The 24216-nt window shown below is 54.5% G+C and overlaps 3 protein-coding genes across 3 annotated transcripts in view; 2 read left to right on the forward strand and 1 right to left on the reverse strand.

Moving 5' to 3' along the window:
• SORCS3 (sortilin related VPS10 domain containing receptor 3) overlaps window positions 1-24216 on the forward strand; it is a 979390-nt gene that overhangs the window by 331737 nt on the left and 623437 nt on the right. The window lies entirely within an intron of this gene.
• LOC101905453 (scavenger receptor cysteine-rich domain-containing protein SCART1) overlaps window positions 1-24216 on the reverse strand; it is an 84187-nt gene that overhangs the window by 36844 nt on the left and 23127 nt on the right. The window lies entirely within an intron of this gene.
• Window positions 5006-5971, forward strand: LOC104972581 (olfactory receptor 226-like). The gene has a single exon (XM_059882047.1). The coding sequence runs from the start codon at window positions 5006-5008 to the stop codon at window positions 5969-5971; it is 966 nt and encodes a 321-aa protein (XP_059738030.1).

Consider the following 24216-nt stretch of genomic DNA (forward strand, 5'->3'; position numbering starts at 1 on the left):
TCCGCAGCCTGAGATACTGCAAGATACTGCGTGCTCACCAGGGCTCCGGGAGACACCCGACCTTGACTCAGGGAGGCGCGGTGGTGCCAGGTCCCGGAGGCTTGAGAGCAAGCCCTGAACATGCGGGAGTGGGGAGCTGCTCACAAGACCGGAGCCATACCCCCACAGGAGGTTCCAGGGGCCTCCATGCAAGCAGAGCCACCGGGTCAGCAGACAGGTGCCCACAGGGTCAGCAGACGGGGGCCCACAGGGTCAGCAGACGGGGCCCACAGGGTCAGCAGATGGGAGCCCACAGGGTCAGCAGACAGGGGCCCACAGGGTCAGCAGACGGGGCCCACAGGGTCAGCAGACAGGGGCCCACAGGGTCAGCAGACAGGGGCCCACAGGGTCAGCAGACGGGGCCCACAGGGTCAGCAGACGGGGGCCCACAGGGTCAGCAGACGGGGCCCACAGGGTCAGCAGACGGGGGCCCATCGGGCAGGGCAGCCCAGCCCAGAGCCCACAGCTGCTCCTCTGCGGCCCGCCCAGCAGGAAAAGAGGTGTCAGACTAAAAGGCACGCCACCCACACCCACACCCACACCCACACCATCAGGGCTGGCCACACTCTGTCACTTAAATTACCCCCTGAATAGGTCAGTTTTAACATCTTCAGAACGAGGCGCGGTAAGGCCCTGGCCCACAGCAAGGGAAAACCGGCCTCACAGGCTGACACCCCCTCCCCGATATGCCCACCCCAGGCTTCGCTCCTGGGCGCTGCCCACCTCTGAGGGTTGGCCAGCTGTCCCTGCCGCCTGCGGGCCCGCCTCTGATCCAGCAGACACCGACGTGCTGGGGTGCCAATGCCCACTCGTGGGTCCCAGCACCTCCCCTCACCTCCCCCAGGCAGACGGTCCCAGCTCCAGCTCCTCTTCCTGCCTCACAGAGGAGTCTCCGTGCACCTCGTGTGACCCCTGCAGTGGGCCCCGGCGGGGCAGGTGACCGTGAGACTAGCAGGGGGCCCCAGCTCCAGCCCCTCTGGGGGGCAGCATGGAGCTCGCCCAGGACAGCAGGTCTGGGCCCTTCCTGCAGCCCCAGGTCTGGCCAGTGCTGGGCAGGGGCTCCCGTCTGAGGTCTCCCTGCTGCACCAAGCAGCTGCTGGGTGAAGACAGTGTCCACTGGTCCACACACCCTACGCCCGTCACACCAGCTCTGGCCCCAGGAGGAGAGCGGGAAAGACAGGTTTCCTTCTGAGCTCTGCTTCCAGCCGCCGCGGCTGACAGAGTGGATCACAGGGGCGGAGGGCCCCTGGGCGGAGGCCTGGCCTCGCCAGGGGAGCCACGGCCGTGCGGTGTCGGGCGCTGGCCCCTGGGAGGAGGGCGGGGGGGCCCAGCCCTGTCCCCCCCACCTCCTCCTCCTCGTCTCGTGTGAGAAGGCAGGCAGTGGGGACCGAGCTCAGCCTCCCATTTAAGACTCGGCTACCCTGCAGAAACACTTGTGCCCAGGGAGGGGGCGGTGTGGGCTCCCGGGCACCTTCCCTTGGCCACTCTCCCCATGCAGAGAGGACTGGGGTCCCTGAGCTCCCCAAAAGGCCCAGCTCCTGCTCCTGTGATGCGGGGACCCTGAGGAGGCACCTGTTTCTGCCTTGGGCATCACCTGCCATTTCTGACTGGAGGGGTCTCTTTACTGCGAAGGGGCTCTCTGCCGCCAGGCTCACCCTTCCGCCTCCTCAGAGCTCTGTCCTGGTAGGGATGCACCCGGATGGTGGTGGGGAACCGGACCGCCCTGGGGTTGCGGGGGAACATCTGCGGACCGGGCACCCAGAGCTGGGTCCAGCTGAGAGCAGGCCCAGCCTGTGGGAGCCCTGGCCGCCCCCACGCAACCTGACCTGACCTCACAGCCCCCCTGAACCCCCCTGAGTACCCAGGACCAGGCAGGGAGCCTCGCTGGCCGGGTCCCCGCCCCAGAGATCTTCAGTCCCCCCGACAGGTGAGCGGGGCCCTGGCAGGGCTGGAGCGAGCCCGGCTCCACCCCGGGGCCCTGCCATCTCGGAGCAGTCTCGGCATGGCCGCACACAGCAGCACACACCTGTGCCCACAGCGACCTGGGCTGCTGGCAGCCCGGCTGTGCCCCGACCGCGCTGGCGTGAAGTGGGGCGTGTCTGTGGCTTGGGGACACCCGTGTGTCACAGCCGCGTCTGGGCAGGCAGCGTGGGGCAGAGGACGTCTGTCTGTGTCCTTGTCTGCCTGGAGGCGTGGGGTCCGCGTGAACAGTGCTCTGCTGGGGTCTGCGGGCTGGGTGTGCAGGGAGTGGGCGCCTGCCAGGGAATCTGAGTCTGGGGGCCTGTGGGCTCAGCGACCGTGTCAGGTGTGGGGAGCGCTCGTGTTCACGGTGAACCCCGTGCAGGAGAGCGACTGCGCAGTGTCTGTGCGGCGTGCTGTGCGCCTCTGTGACGTGTCGTGTGTGTGACGTGCTGTGTCTGTGTGATCTGCTGTGTGTCTGTGTGATGTGTTGTGTGTCTCTGTGATGTGTGTGTGACGTGTTGTGCGTCTCTGTGATGTGTCCTGTGTGTGACATGCTGTGTCTGTGTGATCTGCTGTGTGTCTGTGTGACGTGTTGTGCGTCTCTGTGATGTGTCATGTGTGATGTGTTGTGTGTCTGTGTGACGTGTCGTGTCTGTGTGACGTGTTGTGCGTCTCTGTGATGTGTCCTGTGTGTGACGTGCTGTGTCTGTGTGATCTGCTGTGTGTCTGTGTGACGTGTTGTGCGTCTCTGTGATGTGTCATGTGTGTGACATGCTGTGTCTGTGTGACGTGTCGTGTCTGTGTGACGTGTTGTGCGTCTCTGTGATGTGTCGTGTGTGTGATGTGTTGTGTGTCCATGTGACGTGTCGTGTGTCTGTGTGATGTGTCGTGTGTGTGATGTGTCATGTGTGTGATGTGCTGTGTGTCTGTGTGACGTGTCGTGTCTGTGTGACGTGTTGTGCGTCTCTGTGATGTGTCGTGTGTGTGATGTGCTGTGTCTGTGTGACGTGTCGTGTGTCTGTGTGACGTGTCGGGTGTGTGATGTGTCGTGTGTGTGATGTGTTGTGTGTCCGTGTGACGTGTCGTGCGTCTGTGTGACGTGTTGTGCGTCTCTGTGATGTGTCGTGTGTGTGATGTGCTGTGTGTCCGTGTGACATGTTGTGCGTCTCTGTGACGTGTCGTGTGTCTCTGTGACGTGTCGTGTGTGTGACGTGCTGTGTGTCTGTGTGATGTGTCGTGCGTCTGTGTGACGTGTTGTGCATCTCTGGATGTGTCGTGTGTGTGATGTGCTGTGTGTCTGTGTGACATGTCGTGTGTCTGTGTGATGTGTCGGGTGGCGAGCACCAGGGCTCCCCCTCCCACGCCCCCGGGGAGGCAGCCTCTTGCTCCATCTTTCAGAGAAACGGGGGCTGGGTGAAGACAGACTTTGTTTCAAGCCCCGCAGCCAGTCAGAGGCCGATCTGAGCAGACGTGGCTGTCAGACCACCGGGGGCCACGGCGGGGAGGGGGACCCGGGGCAGTCTGCCCAGGCCCGGTCACACAGGCCCAGCACCGCCCCCGCGGTCTAGCCAGGCGCCCTCTCTGCCTGCAGTCACTGCCACCCCCGTGGGCCTCAAGGTGCCCCAGGGTTGGTCGTGAGTGCGGGTCCTCAGAGCTTATCCCCATGAGCGGGGGCCATGCCACGACCCTGCAGGGCAGCTGAGTGGCCGGAGGTGAGGGGACGGCAGGTGAATGGAGGAGGGCAAGGTCTGACCCCGAGCCGACAGTCCTGGAGCCACACCCGGGGGCCCGGGGCTCCACTGCCCCTGAAGTCTGTGCAGGATGAAAACTGGGCGCTCCTGCCGCCTGGAGCACCCAGATACGGGGCAGAGATGAGAGGCTGGGGCTTCTGTTCCCCAGACACGCTCTCCACAGGTGACCAGCCTGCAACCAACAGGGTGTGAGTCCAGCGCCAAGCTTGGGCCCGCTTGGGTCCACGTTCTGAGGCTCTTTCAGTGGACACAAAGCTAAACCCAGCCACATCGCCAATGAGCTGGGTGGTCTGTATGGGTTTTGGAGGCCTGGAAGCTCACAGGGACACCCAGAGGGCCCAGGACAGAGGAACAGGCTAACATGGGGTGGGGGGTTTGGGGTAGGGCAGCAGGAGAAAAGAGACCCTGCTGCCCAGTGAGGTGGGGTCGGGGCTAACTCCGGCCTGAGGATCCAGCCCCTCCAAGCCTGTGAGAACGATTTCCTGTAACAGGGAGGAAGCCACCGCCAGCCCTGGCAGCCCCTTGACTGTCCCCCTGGGGTGGAGGGGCGGAGACCCACACAGAATGGTCCCGTCCCAGAGCACACCGGCAGGGCCAGGCTCAGACAGAAGTGAAGTCAGGCGGCTGAGGGCTGGACCCTGAAGGCCACGGAGGGAACTCAGGCCGGGGTCACAGCTCACGCGTCCAGAGCTACGAGGGGACCCAGGGTGGGGGGATTGGTCCCTGGGTGCTGCTAACCCTCGGGGCCTGCTTCTCCTCGGGCACATGTGCCCCGCTCCTGAGGCCTGCCAAGCATTGCGCTTACACCGTGGGTGAGCTTGGTGGGGCTGTGACCGCAGACACAGGGTGCCCTCACGCGGGGAGACAGAGAGCCTGGCTCCAGGCCTGGCCCCTCCCAACTGCCCCACTCACTTGCCCACTGTCCCTGACCGCAGGCCCTGGACCGTGGCCCCCCACCCATCTCCCCAAAACCGGCCGCAGGTCCCCAGGTCGGCCTCTGAGGTGTCCTGTAGGCAACCCACTCCTCCTCCCCACAATAACCGTGTCTGTCTGCCTGTGGCCAGGCAGGCTGGCAGCCCCAGAGCAGACATCTGCCCAGTGCCCACCAAGTGCCTGGCAGGAAACTCACGCTGCCGTGGACCAGGCGTGGCCAGCAGCGGGGATGTGGACAGTCAGGACCCCTCCTCACGGGAAGCTGGGCACCACACAGGAGGCGCCATGCCTAATCCGCCACCTCTGCCTCAGGCAGGGCCATGCAGGCCCCGTCTGCGGGGGCCAACCGCTCGGAGGTGACCGAGTTCATCCTGGTGGGCTTCCCGGGCTCGCTGGGGCTCCACGCGTGCCTGCTGGCGCTGTTCCTGCTGGCCTACCTGCTGACCGTCACCGAGAACCTGCTCATCATCGCCGTGGTCCGCGCCAGCCCCGCGCTGCACAAGCCCATGTACGTCTTCCTCAGCAACCTGTCCTTCCTGGAGGTGTGGTACGTCTCCGTCACGGTGCCCAAGATGCTGGTCAGCCTGGTGGTCCCCGGGTCCCGCCGCATCTCCTTTGCGGGCTGCATGGCTCAGCTGTACTTCTTCCTGGCGCTGGCCTGCACCGAGTGCGCCCTCCTGGGCGTCATGGCCTACGACCGTTACGTGGCCATCTGCAGCCCCCTGCGCTACCCGGCCATCATGAGTCCCGGCCTGTGCAGCCTCCTGGCCGCCGGCTCCTGGCTCTCGGGCTTCACCATCTCTGTGGGGAAGGTCTTCTTCATCGCGCGGCTGGGCTACTGCGGCCCCAACGTCATGAACCACTTCTTCTGCGACGTGTCACCCCTGCTGAACCTGGCGTGCTCCGACGTGGCCCTGGCCAAGCTGATGGACTTCCTCCTGGCACTGCTCATCCTGCTCGGGCCCCTGCTGCTCACCCTCTCCTCCTACACGGCCATCATCGGCGCTGTGCTGCGTGTCCCCTCCGCCGCCGGCCGGCACAAGGCCTTCTCCACCTGCGCCGCGCACCTGGCCGTCGTGGTCATCTTCTACTCCGCCTCCCTCTTCATCTACGCCCGGCCTCGTGCCATCTCCTCCTCTGACCCCCACAAGGTGGTGTCCGTGGTCTACACGGTGCTCACGCCCCTGCTCAACCCCATCATCTACTGTTTGCGGAACCGGGAGGTCAAGGAGGCCCTGCACAAGGTGGTGCAGCGGGCAGCCCAGGCCCGGGGCGCCACCTCCTAGGGCATGCTCCCCACACGCCCCGGGACCCCCTCAGACAGACAGGCCCGCCTGCTGCGCCGGGAGGCAGTGCTGGGCGGCCCACGGCTCTGAGAGGGAGGCGCTCTGCAGCATCTACAGGGAGAGATGAGGGGAACAGCGCGCCAGCACTGCGGGGGGGGGGCCACGTCCATGCTTTGCCCCTTCAGCCAGCACTGTGGGTAGAGCCCACCAAGGGGCCTCGGCCTGGGAGAGCTGGCGCTGACCACCCCATCGCTGCGCCAGGTCCAGGCTCCGAAAGTCCGGCCGCTCAGCTATCGTGGCAGCCACTGTGATGGAACAGATGTCCCCTGAGAGGTGCCTAACGTCAGAAATTATGGGTACGGCCCTCTTTCAAAATGGGCGTACTTTCAAATCAAATGCCTGTGAAGCGATCACTTAAAAGGCAGAGTGAAAACGCTGGGCCACTGATCTGTCGTCTCACTAATAAAGCTGGGCCACTGATCTGTCGTCTCACTAATAAAGCGAGCATCGCACGCCGGCCTGTTGCCGGGCGCTACGAGGTGCTGCTGAGGCGGGGGTCAGGGAGTCACGCCTGGCTGACACAGTGGAGCAGCAGGTCAGGGCCACACAGCAGGGCCCCCAAGGTGCCAGGGCCCCAGGCCCCACCCTGAGCCAGCCAGCAGGGCGTGGAGGCTCCGGGGGAGGAGGCAGGGTCAGGCCCTGCAGGACGGAGGCGGAGGCGGGAGGCGGGGCCGGGGGAGGGCAGGCCCCAGGCCAGGCTGAGCTCACATCTGGAAACGCCCCCAGGAAGTGCACGGCCTGGATCTGGGGTCCAGACGGAAGGCGCAGAATAAAGCCTCAGTGTCACCAGGATACAGCGGGAGCCGAACTCAGGACCGTGCCCAAGGGCAGGATGCAGACCCGGGAGGGGAGAGGCCAGACACCACCCTCACCCTCGGAGAAAGCCTGAAGGATGCAGGCGGCTACCTGGACGAGAGGACCAGGCGAGACAGGCGTTTCCACTGGATTTATCGCAGCGGGTCGGACGCCAGCTGGGGACAGCAGGGTCTGGGGCTCGGGGAAGGGGCACAGAGGGACGGCAGACCCACTCAGCACAGGAGGAGCGTGGGGACAGGCGGGCGGCCAAGGCTGGGAAGGAGGGCGCCTCCCAGTCAGCGGCCTCAGCCCTCAGCCGGCCCTTTTTTTTTTGAAATTTATTTATTTATTTTAGTTGGAGGCTAATCACTTTACAACACTGTTGTGGCTCTTGCCATACACTGACATGAATCAGTGGGGGTGCACATGCGTCCCCACCACGAACCCCTCACCTCCCTCCCATCCCATCCCTCAGGGTCGTCCCAGTGCACCAGCCCTGAGCGCCCTGCCTCATGCATCGAACCTGGGCTGGCGATCTGTGTCACACATGGTGATACACGTTTCAATGCTATCTCTCAAATCATCCCACCCCCGCCTTCTCCCACAGAGTCCAAAAGTCTGTTCTTTACATCTGTGTCTCTTTTGCTGTCTCACATATAGGGTCATTACCATCTTTCTAAATTCCATATATATGCGTTAATATACTGTATTGGTGTTTTTCTTTCCGACTTACTTTACTCTGTATTATAGGTTCCAGTTTCATCCACCTCATTAGAACTGATTCAAATGCATCCTTTTTAATAGCTGAGCAATATTCCATTGTGTATATGTAGCACAGCTTTCTTATCCATTCATCTGCCAGTGGACATCCAGGTTGCTTCCATGTCCTGGCTATTATAAACAGTGCTCAGCTGCCTCTTCTTTAGGCCACGACACTGCACAGTTCTGAGCCCCAAGACCCTGGTGGGGCGCTCCCTCCCAGACTCTGCAGAGCTGTGGGAGCACCTCCCAGGCCTCCTTGTGTGGGCCCCTCGGCTCCGGGCCACACGCTGGGCCCTGGCCGCTGCGCAGGACCTTTCTCATCCACTCCCAGAGGAGGGTCCTCTAGGCCCACCGCCGCCCTCAATGCCCTCACTCCATGCGGCGTAGCTGCTGGCCCCTCCTCCTCCAGAGACAGAGCCAGCCCCCCGCCCCTCGGCCCAGCCCCGGCACCCTCTTCTGCTCCTTCCACATCACCAGCCTGCGGGCTCTGCGACCACCCTCCTGCACCTCCTCCCACGGAGACCCCTGCAGGCCCGTCCCGGCCCCCGCCCCTCCCCACCATCCTCCTCAAAGCCCCATTACCCATCGGACAAAGTCCTAAAGCTGTACCAGGACCCTGAGATCCAGCACTCACCCACCTCCCAGCCTGGTCCCCTGGGGCACCCCGCCTCTCCCCCAACTTCTTTCTTACAGACCAGCAGGACTTGCACACAGAGGCCCCTCAAACCGCCCCAGCTCACAGGGGTGTCCACACGTGTGGAAGGGCAAAGGAAGGCACCCTGAGGGCTCCACTGTGGGCGGGGCGGGCGGACCTTGGGCAGCAGGTGGGGGTGGGCGGGGACGAGGCGGGGAACTGGCTGAGCCCGCGCTGCCCCACCCTCCGCCTCGGCTGACGCCCGTTCCTATTTCCTCGGACTCTGGAAACTTGTGTATTCCCAGTGGCTACGCCTTTCTTTCTGCACCATAAAGACGCGGCCGCTGCAGCAAAGGAGGCCTGTGTGCCTGGCTCTCCCACTGGCTTGTCAGAGCAGCGGCCAGAAACCAGGGGGACTGCCCAGTGCACCCCGCTCCACCCATCAGCGGTGGGGAGGCTAGCTGCCTCGGGCCAGCGCTCCGCCACGATGCCCCCAGCTCAGGTCAAGACCACACCCCTCCCCGGCCCAGCTGACCGCGCCCCCTCCCCACCCCACCCTCAGGTCTCCTGTGTCCTTTCTTCCTCCCACGACCCCCAGTGGAGACCAGCCTTCAGGCAAAGTGGACTGGGCACCACGTGCTCTCAGCTTTAATTCCCCCCAGACAGTGGTAGAGGGACCCTCTCCACCAAGGGGACAACAGCAGCATTTCAGAAATGGGACAGAGTGTGCTGGCTAGGAGGAGCAGGGACCAGAGAGAAGCCTCCCTGGGGAAGCAGGGAGCAATGTGTCCACCAGCTCCAGGCTCACATCTTGTTGTTCAGCCGCTCAGTCGTGTCCAACTCTTTGTGGCCCCACGGACTGCAGCACGCCAGGCTTCCCTGTCCTTAACCATCTCCCAGAGCTTGCTCAAACTGATGTCCATTGAGTCAGTGATGCCATCCAGCCATCTCATCCTCTGTCGTCCCCTTCTTTTCCCGCCTTCAATCTTTCCCAGCATCAGGGTCTTTTCCAATGAGTCGGTTCTTCGCATCAGGTGACCAAAGAATTGGAGGTCAGCTTCAGCATCAGATCTCCCAATGAATAGTCACGACTAACTTCCTTTAGGATGGACTGGTTGGATCTCTTTGCAGGCCAAGGGACTCTCAAGAGTCCTCCAACACTGGAGTTCAAAAGCATCAATTTTTCAGAGCTCAGCCTTTTTTATGGTCCAACTCTCACATCCATACATGACCACTGGAAAACACATACTTTGACCAAACAGACCTTTGTCTGCAAAATTATAGACTTTCTCTGCCTTTTAATACACTATCTAGGTTTGTCATAGCTTTTGTCCAAGGAGCAAGCGCCTTTTAATTTCATGGCTACAATCGCCATCCAGTGACTTTGGAGCCTAAGAAAATAAAGTCTATCACCGTTTGCATTGTTTTCCCATCTATTTGCCATTAAGTGATGGGACCAGATGCCATGATGTTAGTTTTTGAATATTGAGCTTTAAGCAAACTTTTTCACTCTCCTCTTTCACCTTCATCAAGACATTCTTTAGTTCCTCTTTGCTTTCTGCCACAAGGGTGGTGTCATCTGCATATCTGAGGTTATTGATGTTTCTCCCAGCAATATTGATTCCAGCTGTGCTTCATCCAGCCCAGGCATTTCGAATGATATTCTCTGCATATGTTAATAAACAGGGTGATAATATATAGCCTTGACATACTCCTTCCCCAATTTGGAACAAGTCTGTTCTTCCATGTCCTGTTCTGACTGTTGCTTCTTGACCTACATACAGATTTCTCAGCAGGCAGGTAAGGTGGTCTGGTATTCCCATCTCTTTAAGAATTTTCCACAGTTTGTTACGATCCACACAGCTGAAGGCCTTAATGTAGCTCACTAGGGGCTGAAAATGGGGGGTTAGGGAAGGCAGCAAAGCCCAGTGTGACCCTTCAGAGCTCCAGAGACAGAGGCCCAGGGAAGACACATCCGGACATCTGAGGGAAAGAGGCCCCAGCTCTGGCCCTGGTCCTCCAGACGGGAGCTTGGGCAGAACTTCTCTGAGGAACTATCCTACACATGCCCAGAACCAAGGACACTCATGTGGGGTGTGCCAGCCCAGAGACGCTTCCTGAGCATGGATCGAGGACTCGGCCGGGAGATCTGATGTCTAAACAAGAGGACCAGAGACTCAGAGGTGGACCAATCAGGCTGGACAATCAAGCACTTCAAATCAGTGCTTTCCTGGAGGACAGCCAGATACGGGGAGTGAACCACGTTTTAATCTCAAAAGCACCAAAGAGACAAGGCTCAGTGAGGAGCTGCCAGGCTGGGGGTCGCGGACCACTGGTGTCTGGCGGGGGGGCCCTGGACTCAGCCCCCAGGCAACTGAGGCCCCACAGGCCCCACTGACACGGTGACCCTGCAAACCCACGACCTGCCTGGGAAGCGGCAGCACGCAGGGTATGAGGGTGATGCAGACGAGACCCAGCTCCCTGGGGCCCCGGACAATCAGAACACGAAGTGCAGACTCTGACCTTGGCAGGATCGTAGACAACCAGCACCACCACGTGTCTGGAAGAAGTAAAAACCAACAAAAGTCCCTCCTGGAGGAAGATAACGTCAGAGTGAGCACCAAGCATTCCTTCAAATTTTGCTTCAACTGTAATCATCAGCACAAAATCAAAGACGATCAGGCGCACGAAGAGGCGAGAGACCACAGGCAACAGCCAGTGCCAGACCGAGGGGGCCTGAAACCAGCTGGCTTATGAGACCAGGCAGGCGCGGCAGGAGACGGAGCAGCCGTGGGCGTGACCCGACGGACACGAGAGGGTGCTTCACGGACACAGACGGGGGCGTGCTCTTCCAGGGCACGAGGAACGCAGCCCCGCACTCCCCACCGCACTGAGCACGACAGAAGTAAAACGAAACTAACAAAAGAGTGAGACGTCTGGGAAGTCTCCAGCTATTTGGAAACAGCACATTTCTAAATAACCCGTTAGTTACACAAGAAATCAGAAGAGTAATAAGAAAATGTTTTTAAATCAATATAAAAACACAACATATCAAAAATTGTGGGATTCCCCTAAAGCAATACTTAAGAGAGAAATTCATAGCCTCAAACACCTACGTTAGGAAAGAAGGCCGGCCTTAAATCAATGAGATGAGCTTCCATATGAAGAAACCAGAAATATAATAATAAACTAAGCACAAAATAAACAGAATAAAGGAAATGATAAAGATCAGAACAGAAATCAGTGAAATAAAACATGGGAGGGAAGGGAGAGAGAAAGAAAGTCAATGAAACCAAAAGCTGCTTCTTTGAGGGCATCGATAAAACTGATATATCTCTACTCAAGCTGATCAGGAAAAATAAGACACGAATTAAAAATATCAAGATTGAGAGTGGTGACATCACTACATAGTCTTCAAAGTGTAAGAAAACATTATAAACAACTTTGTGCCAATAAATTTAACAGCTTAGATTAAATAAATAGCTTGAAAAACACAAAGTACCAATGCACTAAGAAGAAACAGGGAACCTAAGTAGCCCATTATCAGTTAAATTTGCAAATAAAAACTTCTCCATACCCCCAAAAAACTTCAGGAGAGATGGCTTCACTGGTGAATTCCCCAAAGCATTTAAAGAAAAAAAATGCACAAAATTCTCCAGAAAATTGAAGAGAAGGGAATACTTCCCAGCTCATTCTATAAGGCCAATGTTACCTTGATTCAGAGGCAAAAGAGATATTACCCAAAAAAAACAAAAGCTACGGGACATATTTCTCCTGAATATACACACAGCCTTTCTAAACAAACTTAACCCATAGAATCCAACCATGTACACAAGGCATAATACATCAGGCCCAAGTGTGGTTGGTCTTAACATTTGAAAATCAATTAATGTGACTGATTACAGATCTTAAAATAACAACAGACTTTAAAACATCAACAATATAACAACAGATTTTAAAAGACAAACCATATAATCATCTCAACAGATGCAGAAAGACGTGACAAAATTCATTCCTGAAAACCTTCATCCCTGGAAAAAACTCTCAGCAAACTACTGATGGCTTATGATGAACGTGATCAGTGCTGCCAGATTCGTGGTTCCGAAGGAGAAGATTTAACTCCGGGACCAAAGCCAGTCTCAGTCACTCAGAACTTTGTGTCGACTTTATTTAAAGTGGAAGTGACAGAAAGCGCTTCTGACACAGACCTCAGAAGGGGGCAGGAGAGTACCTGCCTCACTAGTGTAAGCGGGGTTTTGTATACTTCTCAACCAGCCGCTGAGAATAGATAGAAATACCTCAAGGCTGGAGCATTTTGCCCAGACCGCTTCCCATAACATACATCCCGGGATGACATCAGCACAAGAAGGAAGGTTAACCCAGAGCTCAAGGCTGTGGGCGTTTTACCGAGGCCTTCTTCCATAACATTCATCCAAAGTTCAAAAAGAGGCATGTCCTTGAACGAGAGATACTGGTGCCTGCAAGGCCTACATGTCTAAGGCAAAAGAATGAAATAGAAAGAATGTTTAGGGCCTCCTTAAAGGGGCCTTAGGCTTGGACTCCTTATCAACCTGCCTAAGTTAGCTCTCTCACCACCAACACAAGAACCTCTCCAGTCTGACAAGGCACATCTGCAGAGCACCTGCCCCAGCACCAAGAACAAGACGGGCGTCTGCGCTCACTGCCCCAGTCCACACTACTGGAGGGTCTCGCCAACCCAGCACTGTAGGAGAGAAATACAAGGAGTCCAGGCAGAAAAGGAACAAGCTGTTCACAGCTGACACATCCAGCAGAAGGGACAAGGTAATGGAATCCATAAAAAAGTGAGTAATAAGGTTGCAGATACAAGATCAATATTCAAAATCAACTCTATTTCTATATACTAGTAACAAGCAATAGGAAACTGAAATACTTTTCAAATATTTCAAAATAGGTAAGTGTGAATCTTACCAAAGATGAGAGCCATGCACTGAAAACCACAAAATGATATGGAGAAGATTAAAAACCCATAGTGATGGAGATGTAAACCACATTGTCTCTCTGAAAGACTCAATATTGTTAAGACAACAACCCCCTCAAACTCTTCTGTGGATTCAGTGTTATGTCAGCCAAAATGTAAGCAGGCTTCTCTAGACACTACCAAGCTGATTCTAAAATTTAAAGCAAAGGCCCTAGGATAGTCAAAATAACTTTGCAAAAGAGCAACAAAGTTGGAAAAATACAGCCAGATTTCAGATCTTATTATAAGGTCACAGAGAGCAAGACAGTGTGGTGTCAGCATCGAGACAGAATAGCAGGTCGTGGAACCGAGCAGAAAGAGGGTGCGTGTGTGCGACCCCTGGCTGTACCCGCCAGGCTCCTCTGTGCACGGGATTCTCCAGGCAAGAATCCTGGAGCAGGGTGCCATTTCCTACTCCCGAGGATCTTCCTGACCCAGGCAGCAAGCCCACTACATTGGCAGGTGGATTCTTTACCACTGCCCTACCTGGGGAGCCTGTCTGTTACAGGAGAGAGAGGCTAGAAACAGACAAATGATTTTTGGCAAAGACGCAAAGGAGAAAGAAGAGTCTTTACAATAAACATTGCTGGATTCCTCAAAATGGGCTTTAATGACTCACACAATATAAAAATAAACTGAAATAGATCATAGACTTAAATATAAAACCTGAAACTTCTAGAAAAATAACTTGAAGAAAAATCTTGTTTACTCTGGGTTAAGCAAAAATTTCTTTGCTAAAAAGTAAAACCAAAATCCATTTTTTAAAAAATGTATCATTGGATTTCATCAAAATTAAAATCTGCTGTTCAAGAGGCACAGTTAAAAGCCAGCCTGACAGAGAAAATGGTTTACAACCTCAGACCCTTTACCTCAGCAACTTGTATCTGAAGCCCAAGAATAACACAAAGACCTCAGCCGTTAACGGGCAAACGGTCTGAACAGACTCCTTGGGAAGAGCAGACAGGCAGACCAGAAGGCGCCGGGAAGACGGCGGCCCCCGCTCTTGGCGGAACTCGTCTCTGCTCGACCGTGGGGCTGAGGCCCATCTCCCTCCCGGCTGCTCCAGGAGGCCCCCACACGAGCCCCTCAGACGGCAGCAGGTTGGCCCAGAAAGCGTCCGTCGCTCTGCGTGGCTGAGGCTGGGACAGCCCCCGTCGCTGCTCTCAGGGCCTCCCGTCGTCCTCCCAACGTCAGCAAAGATGAGCTGGAGAGGAGCCAGGCGCTGGGCAGCCCGCAGCTCCTCCGCCCAGACGGCGCTGGCCGACGGCGCACCCTACCCCTCCACTCTTACCTTGTAAAATGTGCTTTTAAAAGGACCTTTATTCAAATTACAGAAGAAGGGACTGTAAGGTGAATTCTAACAAAAGTAAACCTTGTTTACTGATAATAATGAAACCAGTCTTATCAGGAAGAAATTCCATGTCAGTGCAAGGTATAATGTTTTGCTTTAAAACACTGTCTTTAAAGAGAGTTTCTTGTAATACTGGCAACTGAGCCCAGGTTTTACTTGTGACCGTGGAGCAACTCCTGAGAAATGCCCGCACTGCGCGCTTCAGGCGGACAGGGGCTGTGTCTCCCACTCCCGTGTCAGCACCTAGCACGGCATGCCTAGGACAGAGCCAGGTGCACTCGCCCAGGACCTGGCCGGGGACCTGGCCCTGGGTGCGCGGGGCGCGGGGAGGTTCCTGCCCTCCCTCAGGAAGCGCGCGGTTTGGGAGCAGGGGCCAGCCCAGGCCACATCACCACCTCGTTCTCCCCTTCTTTTTTTTTTTTGAACAACAACAACATGCCTTTTTATATAAATTTGGATATTAACTGATCTGTATAAGTTCTCCCCTCGTTCTCCCCTTCTTGAAAAGGCAGGTGCAGTGTTGCTGACCATGAGCACGGTGTGTACGCGGGGCTCCAGCATCACTCACTTGCACAACAGAACTTTACAGCCGTTGACACAGACGCCTCTTCGCTCCCCAGCTCCTGGCACCTCCACTCTGCTCTGCTGCTGTGAGTTAGCCTCCTGCTGACGCCTCACGTGAGCGCAACCAGGCACCATCTGTCCTCTGCGTCCAGCTTATTTCACTGAGCACGATGTCCTCCAGGTTCATCCGTGTTGTCACATACAGCAGGATTTAGTTCTTTTTTAAGGATGAATAATAGTCTATTGTATGCACAGCAAAGAAAACCATCAAGTAAATGGAAAGACAACCTACAGGAATATTCTGCTAAATGACATCCACTGGGAAAAAGTATTGCATTTCCTCAAAAAATTAAAAATAAAACTACCATGTGATCCAGAAACTCCACTCCTGAGTACATATCCAAAACAAAACCAGATACACGCACCCCATGTCCACACCAGCACTCTTCACAGTAGCCGAGACACGGAGACAACCCAGAGGTCCACTGACGAGACTGGGTAAGGACGACGTGGCTCGTGCACACAGTGGATACTGCTGGCCACAAAGACGGAAGAACGCCATTTGCAGCAACATGGATGGCCCCGGGGACCATCACACTAAGTGAGGCAAGTCACACAGAGACAGACGGTATCACATGATGTAACCTACATGTGGAGTCTAAAACATGATACAAAGAATGTATTTAGAAAACAGAAACAGCCCCACAGACACGGAGGGGAAGCAGGGCTGAGAGATAAGTGAAGTTTGGGGTAACATACACCCCTTCTATAAATGAAACAAACAAGGTGGGCCTGCTGTGTGGCAGGGAACCACGTCTGATGTCTCGTGATGACCTGTGATGGGAAGCACCTGAGGAAGAGCGTGCGTGTGCGCACACACACACACGCACACACACGCGCGCGCACACACACACGCACATATAACTGAGCCCCTTTATTGTCCACCTGAAGTGTGAATCAACTATACTTGAATTAAAAATTAACTAATTTTTAAAAAGGAAAAAACAACACGTGTCTACCCGTTGCGCTGCCCCTTCCCGCCCGGCTGCCTCCCCGTGGCGGGACCGCGTCCTCTCATTCCCGAGCGAGGAAGCGGTGGACAGAGGCTCAGACTGGGCTCGGTGCTGTGCTCGTGATGCAGCCGCGAGCCTCCCCTGCAGAGGCTCTACCCCTGCTTCATCCTGCAAGACGTCAGCACGCCAAGCGCACTGTGCTGCGGGGCGGCCTGGTCACGCCCACATCGGGACTGAGCGCAGGGTCACGGGGCGTGTGGGAGGCGGAGCAAGACCCCGCCCCAGCTCCTGGCAACGGCGGTGTTGCCTCAGGTGGTCCCGCGAGCAGTGACTGCGTAAGCCATCACCTGCTCACGGCAACACTATGGCCGCACAGACGCATCTGTTTTGAAGCGAGCTTGTTAGCCAAGCACATGCATTTCAGATGGAGAGGCTGGGGCGCATATTGAGGACATGGCTGGTCCACGGTCTCCAAGGCGACCCTCAGACCAGGTCAATGCTGAACATCAGCAGGACCACCCCAGTTCCATCCTTTGGGCCACTGGAATGAACAGAAAGCTGCATTCTGCTCTCCTGAACCCAAGATCAAGGGAGGTCTGACTTATATCCTAATGGCAAACAAGCAAGAAGACAGACCCACTTCCTTAGTCATCAGTTCAGTTCAGTTCAGTTGCTTAGTCGTGTCCGACTTTTTGCGACACCATGAATCGCAGCACGCCAGGCCTCCCTGTCAATCACCAACTCCCGGAGTTCACTCAGACTCATGTCCATCGAGTCAGTGATGCCATCCAGCCATCTCATCCTCTTTCGTCCCCTTCTCCTCTTGCCCCCAGTCCCTCCCAGCATCAAACTCTTTTCCAATGAGTCAACTCTTCCCATGAGGTGGCCAAAGGACTGGAGTTTCAGCTTTATCATCATTCCTTCCAAAGAAATCCCAGGGCTGATCTCCTTCAGAATGGACTGGTTGGATCTCCTTGCAGTCCAAGGGACTCTCAAGAGTCTTCTCCAACACCACAGTTCAAAAGCATCGATTCTTCAGCGCTCAGCCTTCTTCACAGTCCAACTCTCATATCCCATACATGACCATAGGAAAAACCATAGCCTTGACTAGAGGAACCTTTGTTGGCAAAGTAATGTCTCTGCTTTTGAATATGCTATCTAGGTTGGTCATAACTCCTTCCAAGGAGTAAGCACCTTTTAATTTCAGGGCTGCAATCACCATCTGCAGTGATTTTGGAGCCCCCAAAAATAAAGTTTGACACTGTTTCCACCGTTTTCCCATCTATTTGCCATGAAGTGATGGGACCAGATGCCATGATCTTAGTTTTCTGAATGTTGAGCTTTAAGCCAACTTTTTCACTCTCCTCTTTCACTTTGATCAAGAGGCTTTTGAGTTCCTCTTCACTTTCTGCCATAAGGGTGGTGTCACCTGCATATCTGAAGTTATTGATTTTCTCCCGGCAATCTTGATTCCAGCTTGTGCTTCTTCCAGCCCAGCGTTTCTCATAATGTACTCAGCGTATAAGTTAAATAAGCACAGTATGATACACACACTCCACGATGGTCAAAATGAAGACAGACGGTACTACGTGTCAGCGAGGATGCGGGACACGACTGCAGCCCTGAAGGGACTGGAAAGTGCAGCACTCGCCGGGGAAGACAGTGATCTGTAAAGGCGGACACACACTGACCTGGGACCCAGCAGCTTCAGTCCTGCATATACACCCAACAGAACTGCACGAGTGTTCTCCCCAAAGACATTATTATCAAAGCAACATACTTTATAATAACCTAAAGACAGAGACAACCTCAACGACGGAGCAGGTGAACCGTGGTCTGTGCGGTGGAGGACAACCAGCAGTGAGGACTAGCGAACAACAGCCACACACACGTGACATCAAGCGAAAACGGCACAAAAGACCACATTCTGTGTGATCCCACTTATATAAAAATGAAAAAAAAAAGGCAAAATGAATCTGCTAGGTGGTTGAGATTGTGGCTGCCCTTGGGGACCCCCAGGGGAAGGAGGCGCTGGGATCGGGGGCTCCAGCCCCATCAGGTTCTCGGTCCGGTGTATGCAGGCGGAAGAAGGGTGACCTGCACACACTGAGGCCAGCTGGTCTTCCTCCCGGGTGTGCCCCGGGGCCGCCAGCAGACCCGCCAGAAGGACTCCACAGGGAGACTCCACGGGGACCGGGAGAGCAGGCGGCCGCCAAGGCCTGGACACTCTCCACGCCCCAGCCCTGTGGCCTGGGAAGTGGGAGGAGGAGACGGTCTAGGTCTCACTCACCTTCCCCTCCCACGGCCCTGCCTCCCAGCAGACACCCCCCGCTCTCAGGAGGGGCATCGCCTGCCTGGGAGAAATTGCTTGTTTAAAATTAATTGTCTCCTCCGAGCTGAACCCCAGAAGGATGCGATGTCATTGTTAATTGGGAAGGTCCTCACCGTCCTCAGCGTGACATCCTGGCATGTCGCTCGGGCCTAATGAGCCAGAACACCCCTCACCTGCTGACCTTGGGCCTTCACCTGCCTTCTTTTTAATTATGCCCCAGGGCAGGCAGCCCCTCAGCGCGCAGCTCCAAAAACTTCTCCCATTATTCTAGACCAGAATGCTCATCAACTGTGAGTTGATTGGGCACCAAGGGGATTCTGAAGGATTCCCCAGCTGCCTGAGGAACACAAACTTTTCTCAGAAACAGAACTCAGCAGACATTCCCTCGGGTGCAGCAGGTCAGGGAAGAGGCAACTGATGAGCAGCCGCCCCAGACTCCACTGTACAGGCTGCTGAGATGGGCGGGGACAGCCTGCCCTCAGCTCTTGGCCCTTGAGCAGGACACCTGCTGCCCAGAGAAGCCTGTGGGGCCAGACACCCTGGACACACGTCTGTCTGCAGGAAGATGGGAAACAAGGCCTGAAAACCCAACACAGGCAAAAACCCAGACACCGTCAGGGCCTGCTGCCAGCAAGGAGCTGGCACCTCCCGGCCCAGCAGGTGTCCCCCAGCAGGTGTCTCCTGGCTCAGCAGACGTGTCCTGGCCAGTACCTACCTGGGAGAAAGCTGCAGCTGAGTTCAAGTGTGTGCGCTTGAAGCTGCTCATTCCAAGTCCCTCTGAGGGTGGGCACAGGAATTCCATGTCTGTAGGTTTTTCCTAGGCCCTGGGGGAATTACTGCAATTGTCCAGAACTCTCACACATCTCTCTCAGCCTGGTGCAGGGACTCCCACTCTCCTTCTCACAAGCCCCAGCCCCAGCACCTCACCAAACCACTCTGTCTCAGCCATGTGAGCCCCACCGCCTCAGCCAGGCTGAGCAGAGGCAGAGCTGTTGCAGGGAGCACCTCCCCTCTCAGCCCTGTCCAACCCCTCCCTGGGACCACTCCTCCCAAGCTGCTATTGCCTCACAGTCCCAACCTCTTAGCATCAGGGGCCCAGGCCACTCATCCAAGGTCTCTCTCCTCCGTACCCTTCTGTGGGGTCTCAGTCAGTCCTGTGGTTTTCTCTGTGACATTCTCCAATGCCCCTGAAGACCAGAACCGTGTCCAGCTGCTCCATCACCATCTCCACTTGGATTATTCGGACATCTGCTGACCTCATGGACCTGATGTGTCCATGTGTGTGCTCAGTCGTGTCTGACTCTTGTGACCCCATAGACTGCAGCCCACCAGGCTCCTCTGTCCACGGGATTCTCTAGGCAAGAATACTGGAGTGGATAGCCATTTCCTTCTCCAGGGGATCTTCCTGACCCAGGAATCAAACCTGGGTCTCCTGCATTGCAGGCAGATTCTTTAGCGACTGAGCTATGAGGGCATGGAACTCCTGAAATGCCCCAAACTTGCTCTATCCCCAGCTGTCTCCTCCTCTATAAATGGAGTCCATCCCTCTAGCTGCTCAGAATCCACATCACCCTTGGCTCTTGGTTCTGTCTCATATCCCACCGTCAGCCAGCAGCAGTCCCGGCGGGTCTACTTTCGGAGCATTCGGGGCCCTGCGGCTTCTCCCCCGTCACTGCGGGTCTACTTTCGGAGCATTCGGCGCCCTGCGGCTTCTCCCCCATCACTGCTATCCTGCCCCATCATCATTGCTGCTTATTTGAATTTTCACCACGGCTGCCGCCATTCAAGTGTCTTCTCAGTGTAGCTGCCAGAGGGAGCCTTACCAGCACAGATAGATCGCATCACCCCTCCACTCACTTTGGAAGCCACCAAAGTCTCCCAGCCCAGTCAGAGCACAGCTAAGGCCTCATCACAGCCTGCAAGATCCCACATAACCTGAGTCCCCTCTGACTTCATCTCCTCCTGCTGGACCCCTGAGTCACCTCGTTTCAGACAGAGACTTCACAGCTACTGCTGTTCCTCACACATTCTGGAAATACTCCTGCCCTGTGTGGAGGGGAAAGGGGAGAGGGTAAGGCATGGGAAATAAATAGAAAGAAGAGGAGGAGAGAATGAATGCCTGGGTGGACGGATGGACAGATGGATGAACAGTGGATGGTGGATGGATGGATGGACAGTAGATGGATGGACAGATAGATTAGAGGATGGATGGAGGGATGGATAAATGGTAGATGGACGAAGAGACAGATTAGTGGATGGATGGATGGATGGTAGATGGATGGACAGATACATTAGTGGAAGGATGGATGGATGGATGGATGGGTGAATGGTGGATGGGTGGACACACAGAACAGTGGATGCATGGATGGATGGACGATAAAGAGTGGACAGGTGGACGGATGGATGGACGGGTGGATGACTGGGCCCGTGGGGGGTGGACGACAGTGCTGAGTGTGGGACATGGATGAATGCCACTGACTCCTGCCCTCAAGAGACTCACAGTCTGGGGAAATTGACACTTGCCAGGAAGACCCTGTGTGTTGCTTCCCATCCCATAGGTGACCTAGGATAGAGTCAGGAGTCACCCAACACAGCTTAGGGGATGGAGGGCCCTATTCACAGTCTCAGAGACACCCTCAGACCAGATGGTCCAAACAGAAACCAAGGCCAGACACAGCCACGTCCACAAAAGCCACAGAGCCCAAGTGAAGACCTGGGGCACCAACCTGCACTCAGGGGAGAGTGTCAGGCAGGTGTGTCCAGCTCTCTGTGACCCCATGGACTGTAGCCTGCCAGGCCCCTCTGTCCACGGAATTCTCCAGACAAGAATACTGGAGTGGGTTGCTATTCCCTTCTGCAGGGGATCTTTCCAACCCAGGGATCAAACCCTGGTCTCCTGAATTGCAGGCAGATTCTTTACTGTTTAAGAAACCAGGGAAGCCCATTTTAGGACGAAGGTGTGCCTCAAAGGCCAGTGGAGTCCTTCAGTCACAGGCTATCCACTGGGGAGGCAGTGGGCAGGTCATGAGCATGACTGACCCTGTGGCTCTGCAGGGGCTTCAGTTGCCCCAAGAATGGATGTGGGGCCCCTGGGAGCACAGGGTGGAGGAGGAAAGCCAAGAACTGAGGTTTAAGAAAGAACGTGGTGTCAGTAGAAGAGGGAAGGATGCTCCCAAGAGTGGGGCCAGACTGCAGTCAGCTGCATCATGGTACGAGTGTGTCCTGATGTGGCCAAGGTGATGAGATACTCGAGGCTCCACCATCCCCTAGACAGCAACCAGAGAGTGTCCCACCCTCCGCTCCTCACCCCATATCTGGGTGTCACCACCCTCAGGTCTCCTCCCCACCTTTGCAGCCACCATCTCATCATGTCCCTGTTGCTTCTTACCTCAGTCTACAAGGCCAGCATCACCCTAACACCAAAACCAGACAAAGACGTCACGAGAAAGCAAAACTGTAGATCAGTCTCGCTCATGATCATAGATGCAAATATCATAAACAAAATATTAGCAAATCAAACCCAACAATGCCTTTTAAAAAATTATATACCACAACCAAGTGAAATTTATTCTAGGTTGGACATCTGAAAATCAACTAATGTAATCTATCATATAAAGTCTAAAGATGAAAAATCATCTGATTATACCACTAGATGGAAAAAAAGAGCATTTGACAAAATCCAATAACCATTCAAATTTTGTTCCACAAATGCTCAGCAAACTAGGAATGGAAGAGAACCTCCTCAACTCGGTAAACAACATCTGCAAAAAAAAGTCATATTTTACTGTGAAACCTAAATACCCTCCACCCTGAGACTGGAAAAAGGCAAAAATGTGCCACCTCAGCAATTCTAATCAGTGTCGTATGGGAAGTCCCAGCTAGTGTAATAAGACAAGAAAAGGAAATAAAAGGATATCAACTGAAAAGAAAGAAACAAAATTCTTTTCCAAATAAAATTTAGAAAAGCAATTTTAAAGATGTATGTAACTAATAATTACAGCAAGGTTGCAGGATACAAGGTTAATATATAATATCCATTGCTTTTATATATGCCTATATAACAGCAATAAGCAATCAGAATGTGAAACTGAAAACAATACTATTTACATAAACATGAAAAACTGAAATACTCAGGTATAAATCTAACATGATGTGTACAAGACCTATATGAGAGGAAACTAGAAAACTCTGATGAATAAAATCAAAGAAAATCTAAATAAATGGAGAGATAGTCTATGTTCATGGATAAAAGACTCAAGTTGTTAAGATGCCAGTTCTTCTCAGTTTTATTTATAAATTCTGTGTAGTTCTAATCAGAACTCTAGCAAGTTAATTTGTAGATATCAACAAACTGGTTCTGCGGTTCAGCATCACCACAGCAAAGGCAGCAAAGGGGGAGGATTGACACTAGCCAACTTCAGGGTGTGTTATAAGGCTTCGGAAATCAAGACGGTGTGGATTTTGGTAAAGAGGAGACAAGTAGATCGATGGAACAGAAATACAGAGCCTAGAAGCAGACCCACACGAATGCAGTCACCTGCTCTTTGATGCAGGGGCAAAGGAAACACAGTGAAGTAAAGACAGTCTCTTCACAGACGGCCCTGGAACAATAGGGAATCCACATACAAAAAGGAAAAAAAGAAAGAATCTAGACAGTGGCTTTACACATTTCAACCAAAAAGTTAATTCAGAATAGATCTCAGAACTAAATTTAAAATGCAAAACTATGAAACTTCCAGATGGTAACAAGAGAAAATCAAGGCGACCTTGGGTTTGGTGGTAACTTTCTAAGATACATCAAGCCATGAAATAAAGCCATGAAATAAAAAATTGATACGTCAAACATTATGAAAAATAAATATTTCTTCCCTGCAAAATACACAGCCAAGAGAGGGGAAAAGACAAGCTACAAGCTAGAAAATGTTTTCAAAAGATATCTGACGAAGGGCTTGTATCCAAAATATACAAACTTCAACAATAAGAAAACAACTCAGTTTTAAAATGTGCAAGAAAAAAAAAAGAGAGAAAAAAATGTGCAAGAGATCTGAATGACACCCCACCAAAGATGTTATGTAGAAGGCAAATAAGCATGTGAAAAGATGCTTATTAAGGACTATCGATTAAAGCAACCAGGAGATACCACTAAACACTCAGCAGAATGTCTAAAATCCAAAACATTGCCAATGTGGTGTGACCACCACCCCACATGCAGGCAGGAGGGGCTGGAGAGGGAGGCAGTTCCCAGAGAGGCCAGCCCAGGGCCCCGCTCCCTGGTCCCCAGACCACACTCCCCAGGGAGGGGAATCTCTAAAGTGTCTCCCACTTCCAGACTTTGTGACAGCAAAGGCGTGGCTCTCAGCATGCCTTTAGGCTTTCAAATACCACCTAATTCCCAAGCCTGAGAAGGCGCCTAGGACGGCGCCTCCAGGACGCGCAGTCCTCCCCAGGGACTCACGGCCCTTGGGACAAAAGCAGCCAAGGGCTTCGCCTGGCCCCTCCCCTCCTCTGCCCAGGAACGGCCTCAGGGCCTGGGAGCATCTGGAGGCTGGCTCAGATCGGGCCTTCATAGGCAAGGACCTCTGCCTTCCCCCAGGCGGGAAGATAGAGGCAGCAGTCCACGTCCTGACCTGCACCAGGAGGGCCGGAGCCCACGGCCCTGAGCACAGAAATCCTCCACGACTGGCTGAGAATGAGGGCCAAAGGGCAGGGATGGGGCAGAGGGCGGGGCTGTGGGC

The sequence above is a fragment of the Bos taurus genome, chromosome 26 (genome assembly GCF_002263795.3).
Source record: "Bos taurus isolate L1 Dominette 01449 registration number 42190680 breed Hereford chromosome 26, ARS-UCD2.0, whole genome shotgun sequence".
Lineage (NCBI taxonomy): Eukaryota > Metazoa > Chordata > Mammalia > Artiodactyla > Bovidae > Bos > Bos taurus.

Coding starts and splice junctions, on each gene's coding strand:
- LOC104972581 (XM_059882047.1), top strand. CDS start 5,006: ATGCAGGCCCCGTCTGCGGGGGCCAACCGCTCGGAGGTGACCGAGTTC.